We start from the raw sequence: 7,104 nt of genomic DNA on the forward strand, positions 1-7,104 counted from the left end.
GACTTCTTATTAATTTTCTAATTGTTATGAACATGACTTCATTGTTTGTCCAACCCACTATCCATTTTCTAACCAGTTTATCCAGTTCAGTTTTGCTAGGAGCTGGTGCCTATTCCAGGTGCACTGGGTGCAATTCAGTTATTTGAAGCCCAAGGAAAATCTGTCCAGTAATAAACATGTAATATATTAACATAACATATTAACATTTACTTGATAATTTGGCTCAGGCCTTACATTTTGTTCTTCGAACTTCTGTTTTGGTTTTGTGTATTGATTTTGGAATGTTGTCCAGACCTCTTTTAGGAGATTTTGCTTTTTTTAACCATTCTTCTGCACATTTACCTTGGATCATTACCTGGTCATCTTTTTCAATTGTCCTTTTGAGGACATTTTGCTTTTTTTGCAGTTACAGGTACTATAATGACCTCGGTTTACTCAATTATTATCACAAAATAGCAATGGACCCCTAGTACAGAAACAACTTTACCTAAAAACTTCTACTATCCCAGTTCTGACCACCTTTCTTTCTTTCTTTCTTTCTTTCTTTCTTTCTTTCTTTCTCAAACATTGATATTATTGTAGAAATTTATCAGTTACTTAATCATACTTAATCTTTTCAATGTTCACCTCACCACCTGTTGCATTTCCCTGTCAAAAGCCTTCTCCAGATCTGCAAATGCCTAAATACCCTGTGGACTACCTCATAACCATCTGCTCTGACTTTTTCATACCCATACATATGTCACTCAGATGTCGCCTCTATCAACCTGTCACAAAACCCATCTTTCTCTTTATTGCTTTTGCCAACATATAATCATGTTATCATTTACCAACAAGCACCTTAATAAGTACAAAACAATCATTCACCCTGTTCACCTCAACCAATATGTTTGCCCATTTTTGTACTTAAGTACACCCCAACATAGCTATAACTGCACTCACCAGAAAAATATGTACCTTCTAGTGTTCTCATTCATCATTTTTACACCTTTACCTTTTCATCTGAACTCCTGTACACAGCATATGTCTCCTTTATTTCTGTTAAGCCCATTTACCAATGGATTTTCCAATGACACTCCCTAAATTTCAAGTCACAATCCTTATACTCTCTTCCTCACACCTCAGACTGCCTCTTATTCATCAGGTCTAGACCTCCCATAAATTGAGTTATTCCCTCTTGTTGTTTAACCGAATTCTGTAGCTTTCTGTATTGTATAGGTAGGTTGGATGCCGAAAGAGTACTATTGGTTGTACTTCACCCATACTTTGTAACTCCCATTTTTGTATCTCATCTCAAAAGCTTTTAAGGATAAATGCCTTTCATGACACCAACCTCCTGTAGTCATCGTTTATGACATACAAGAGGTACAGTGACCTTATTTTAACCTCAGCTCACAGGGTAACAAAGAAACACTCCAATAGAGCCAACTTAGAATCATTAACTAATATAACCTGCACATCTTTGGGAAAATGGAAAGAAACCCTGGGATAGTTATGTAAACACAGCCAGAATAAATCCACATGGATAAACATCTGGGCACTGCATGCAAACCAAGGTTATTGAATCTTTGAGGCACCAGCACTACCCACTGCACCAACATGTCATTAAAAATGGAATACAACTTGTTGTGCATGGCCAATCCTTCTAAAACTTCAGTTCAATATTTGTTGTAACAGAGACTTACTGTTGGTGTTTTAGGCTAAATAACAGCTAAAATCTCAATAAAATCAACTCAAGCATACAACAGTTTTACCAAAATACAAATTCCCAATTTCAGAAGGCTACACAGTACTGCCACCAGCAGAGAACAACATCAGTTACAAAAGGGTTGAGATATTTGTTTGGATTCTTCTAAGCAATGACATTTTTCTTGCAATGATCCATTTATTCTTTTGGAAATTTTGACTTTGCCATAGCAGAGATGCATTATTTGAGCTGCTCTATTAACACAAAATATTATGTTTCATTATTTTTTGAAATGTTTAACAAAAAAGAGAAACATGTTTATTTCTTGTTCCTTAGATTCCAAGTGTAAATGTAGTTCAGTGCCTACATGCAGCAGCACACAAGAGCTGGTTACTGTAAATGTTCCTGGTCAATGTTGTCCGAACCTTAAGTGTGGTAAGTATCCTAATCTCAGACTTGAACTTGGCCTATGTTTATTCAATTATTTTTTATACTGCACCATATACAGTATTTATCTATCTATTTGGTGCCATTTTTGGTTTGTGTAAAGAAATTGACTGTAAATTTTAAGTTCAAACAATTTTAGCAGTTAATCATTTCTGTATTATTTAACTTGTTTCAGTGAAAAAGAAGAATGACTGCAATGTGGTTAACAGCACAGTCACAGTTCAGAAGGGACAATGTTCTGCTCAGGTAATTTGCTGTCTTATATAACAGTATATCGATATAACACACTCTCTGCACTGTACAGCCTGGTGTACACTGCCTCTGCTGTCAATTTTAGAGATAACTCATGTCCTCTGTAGGAAAATATTTTTTTTACCAAAATGATTGCAAAACAAAAAATATGGCCATGATAAATATTATCTTGAAATGTGTATTAAGTTTAATTGTAGCACTATTAGCACACTGTAGACAATAATAATTAAATGATTGGAAGGAATGACATTGGGAATTTACAACATTGGGAGAAATGAAGGAATGCAGCCTCCGTAGCCCTTCCAGGAAATGATTTTAAAGCCCATATGTTAAAATCTTTGGCTGCTAAAGTACTGTAAATTAATCCTGAATTTGCAAAATCAGAATGTATCCAAACCCACCTATCCCTCTAGTGCCTCCTTCCTATATAGAAAAAGTTTCTAGTCATAATGACCGGTCATCATGCAGTTGACCGTTAAAGATAAACCTGTGTAATCATATTAATGTAGTATATCAAAGACATATTACTCTTCTCTCTTAGGTCCAGATTCCCAGTTGTTCCGGCTTCTGTTCATCTTCTCAGATTTTCACTCCAGAGGGCAAATGGGAAAGTCAATGCTCTTGCTGCAAGAAGGGCAAAGTCTCACCTATGTCTTTCACTCTCAATTGTAAAAATGGCAAAACGATATCCTACACAATCAAAGTACCCCAAACCTGCAATTGCCAAAGCTGCAACTAATGAATAAGTATGAAATGAGCCTCATTGGATGGATGCTCAGTCCATCTCACAAAAAATCTCAACTTTTATATTGTTGTACTAAATTTTTAATTTTACTTGAATGTTATCTAACATCATAGTACTTTCTCTAATAAAGTTTTGCTGAGTTTTCTGATACTCTATTGCACAAGTTCAAGTCTATCTTCTTTACTTAACATTTCTGTGTTTTGTAATAAAGTAGACTGTTGAGTCATTAGTATACCCCTGTGTTTACAAATGTACTTCTAGGTAATCTATGCTTGTACAGCTTAAAAAATACTAAATCTACTGATCTGTTTCAAGTTCATCTTTCAATAAAATATTTCTTTTGCAAAGTTGCTTTTAGGATCTGTTGGTAATTTAAAAACTGACACGTGAATTTTCCAGACTTTGGGCCACAAGAGCAACCTCTTTATATTTTTAATTATTTATTGTCATCTTATTGCCATAACTTGAGCTTGATAACAAGCCTGTGCACATTCCTTAGCTGGTCACTCCACTCTTAAGTCTTTATCGTGCCTTAATGTTATTTGTGTAGTTGAAACATTATACAGGTACCTTTGTATTTCTCAGTATTGTGCAATTGTCTCTCGATTTGTAAATGTAATTATTTAATTAAAATATATTTGAGCATGAAACCCTTGTATGAATGCAAAACCTTCTTCTTAATGTAAAACATGCATACTCATTGGGTTTGATTTTTATTTTACCAATGTAGCACTCTTAGCTCATATCATTAACACCTGTAAATGTATTTCCTGAACAAAGGTTTGATTCCCAGCTGGGGTATCTACAATTTTAAGTTCGCAGGCCCTCCCCTCATTTATGGTATTTTTCCCTGATCTGACTGCTCAATTATTTGATTAGGCACATGTCCTCAAATCAACCATGAACTTCAGTAATTAATTTCAAGATCATAAGTGGATGGATTGATGGACCACTGAGACAAGTTTGAAGGTTCTTGTAAAAATTTTCATTGTACATGCCACAGTACTGTTTTAGTGATCCTATTGCACTAATATTCACACTGCGTACACACTGACTTATTTATTTTAAATGGAGAAGCCAGGGCACTACTCAGCCTGGTGAAATCTGCCCACCTCCTCCAATAGAGACATACAACATTGAGGAATAAAGTCCAGATAGTTATATTAACTGAATTTATTATAAAGAAAATATATGTTTAAAGTATTTACAAAAAACAAAACAAAAAAAAGCTCAAAACAAAAGCACACTCTAAAACATTCCAAACATTTGAAACGTCCTAATAGTTCAAACTGAAGAAAAAACGTCTAACATTTGTCAGATATTTGCTCTGAAAAAGTTTCCTACTGTGCCTGTGTGCTCTTATTGCAGAATTTATTTGAAAGTAAGGCATCTGCCGTTTTCTCTAGAGTTACTATGCCATTTTTATAATATGTAGACCAAACCTGAATACTGTATTCCAAGCATTACCTCACTAGTATGTTATATAACTTAAGCATAACCTCCCTTGACTTACTCCAACCTTGTGATATATAAACTCACACCCTATTTTTAGCTTTGTAGATCGTTGCTGTGTACTGTCTTAATGTACATAGTGGTGAGTCCACTCTGACTCCTCATTAAGAGGTCAAAGAATATTATTGTAAAACCACTTTCCTAAAGGGAAATCACTATTTAGGCCAATTCCATGCTGAATAACCATTTACATGACTTAAGGTACTGTATTGCAGTTTCTAGCCTGTAAATGCAGGGTTAGTACAATTGAGTATAGCTGAAAGTCTTGAAAATGCATTAAGATTGAAACACTTTTAAATGCTAGAAATCTTAACGTTTTATGAGGAACTGTTGTGCATTTCTGGATGTAGAATAAGAGAAGAGTAAAATGAACAGATAATTAAATGAGATCAGTTATTATCACTGATTGGTTGGAACAAAAACCTGCATTCACTTGAGATCCTGAAGGTCAAGTTTAGGAACCAATATTCCCAAAAACAAATTCTTGTCATCAAATAAAATAAAAAGAAATTAATTCAAAGATGGAGGTCCTGTATTTAAATCAAGTGGTGCATCATAACCATGTGAGCAGATGGGTTCTCAATGTTAAGACTGTAAAGGATCACAGAAAAGGTTCATTTAATCAGCTAGGTTCATTTACATGTAATACCCTTGCTGTTAAGTGCAATCTAAAAGCTCCCAAATAGCTGATCATTAAACATCTTGTGTGAATGTTTGATTCAGAAAATAAAACTTCTTACAGGTAAAATTCAAAGCAAAAAGTTACAATTTTATGTGATCCCATCTCTAATTTAAATATGGTGGTACAAATGAAGCCAGAACATCCTAGTTAAAAAGGCAGACAGTTTCAGGTACATTTTCTTTTACAAAATACTAGAAATATTAATTTCCTACTAGAAATACTGTTTAGAGCAAACCCTTACAGAAAGACCAACTACGTGACTATTGCACCTTGTAGTGTACTTCATGCCTGTAAACATATACTTGGCACAATTGAGTACAATTTCATGACCTCTTAATGTATTATTGCTAAACCACTTTCTAATACTAGAAATAGTTCTTTCTATATCTGAATTCACTGTTTAGAGAGCAATTCCTTATTGAAAGATAAGTTATATATCTAAAGATAGTCTATTACACTGTGCAGTTTATTTCAAACCCTTAATTGCAGGTTTATTAAATTTGAATATAATTTAAAGTCATCTAGATATATTAAGGAAGAAACACTTTTACATACTAGAAATCATCATTACCTGTAGGACAGGGGTGTGACCCCAACATCATGTGTGGGTGGGCATTTGGCTTGTCTGGGGGGGCAAAAAATATCCATCCATCCATCCCCATTTTTGTAGGGGGGTCAAATAATAACAACAACATAGTTTTATATAACATATAAAAGTAAAAATTATGGCATAAATCATAACAATACAATACAATACAGTTTATTTTTGTATAGCCCAAAATCACACAGGAAGTGCCGCAATGGGCTTTAACAGGCCCTGCCTCTTGACAGCCCCCCAGCCTTGACTCTCTGAGAAGACAAGGAAAAACTCCCAAAAAAACCTTGTAGGGAAAAATGGAAGAAACCTCGGGAAAGGCAGTTCAAAGAGAGACCCCTTTCCAGGTAGGTTGGGCGTGCAGTGGGTGTCAAAAGTAGGGGTCAATACAATACAATACAATACACAGAACAGAACAAATCCTTAATACAGCATAATAATAAAAATTTTAGAAGTACAGAGCAGAATTTAACAGTAGATGATATCACATAATAAGATTTGGATATTTTTAGAGTCCTGGAGACCTCATCCGTCAAGCTGCCTCCCCATTTGGCCATTCCACGGCTGAAACGTTGCTCGCCAGCCAATCCGATGAAAGGACCCCTCTTTTCCATGATTCCTGTGATCCTCTATCAGGGATGACTTTACCACAGGCAGGCAAACAACTTGGCAGGTGGGCGTGGCACCAATGCCACATTTGAGTACCGAGAAAGAAACAGAATAGGTGAGGGTTAGTATTCAAATATAATTATCATGTTACTTATGTTTTAGTGCTAATGACTAACAACAGAGATGCAGTATGTACAGTTAATCAGCAGCTCTAGTCAGGATATGCTAAACTGAAGTAGTGAGTCTTCAGCCGGGATTTAAAGGCTGAGACCAAGGGGCATCTCTTATGGAAGCAGGAAGACCATTCCACAGTTTAGGGGCCCTGTAACTAAAAGCTCGACCTCCCACTGTTATTTTATTAATCCTTGGAATCCTAAGCAGACCGGCATCTTGAGATCTTAATGTGCTCAGGTTTGTAAGTCATGATAAGTTCAGACAAGTAAGCCGGACCTTGGCCATTTAATGCTTTATATGTTAAAAGGAGGATTTTGAAATCTGCCCTAAACTTAACTGGGAGCCAGTGTAAGGATTTAAGAACTGGAGTTATGTGTTCATATTTTCTTGTTCTTGTAATA

At 35.4% G+C, this 7,104-nt stretch overlaps 1 protein-coding gene across 1 annotated transcript; it reads left to right on the forward strand.

The window, feature by feature from the left end:
* Positions 1 to 1,426: 1,426 nt before the first annotated feature.
* On the forward strand, positions 1,427 to 3,781 carry LOC120519872 (integumentary mucin B.1-like). Its single transcript, XM_039742640.1, has 3 exons — positions 1,427 to 2,122; positions 2,310 to 2,380; positions 2,928 to 3,781. The coding sequence occupies exons 1-3, from the start codon at positions 1,960 to 1,962 to the stop codon at positions 3,123 to 3,125; spliced, it is 432 nt and encodes a 143-aa protein (XP_039598574.1). The 5' UTR covers positions 1,427 to 1,959; the 3' UTR covers positions 3,126 to 3,781.
* The last annotated feature ends 3,323 nt before the right edge of the window (positions 3,782 to 7,104 follow it).

The sequence above is a fragment of the Polypterus senegalus genome, unplaced genomic scaffold (genome assembly GCF_016835505.1).
Source record: "Polypterus senegalus isolate Bchr_013 unplaced genomic scaffold, ASM1683550v1 scaffold_5546, whole genome shotgun sequence".
NCBI lineage: Eukaryota > Metazoa > Chordata > Cladistia > Polypteriformes > Polypteridae > Polypterus > Polypterus senegalus.

Bases quoted from the DNA above. Each gene is read 5' to 3' on its own strand.
- LOC120519872 (XM_039742640.1), top strand. From the start codon at position 1,960: ATGTTTCATTATTTTTTGAAATGTTTAACAAAAAAGAGAAACATGTTT. The intron at 2,123-2,309 runs GTAAGTATCCTA...AACTTGTTTCAG, and splicing joins TTGTCCGAACCTTAAGTGTG to TGAAAAAGAAGAATGACTGC. The intron at 2,381-2,927 runs GTAATTTGCTGT...CTTCTCTCTTAG, and splicing joins AGGGACAATGTTCTGCTCAG to GTCCAGATTCCCAGTTGTTC.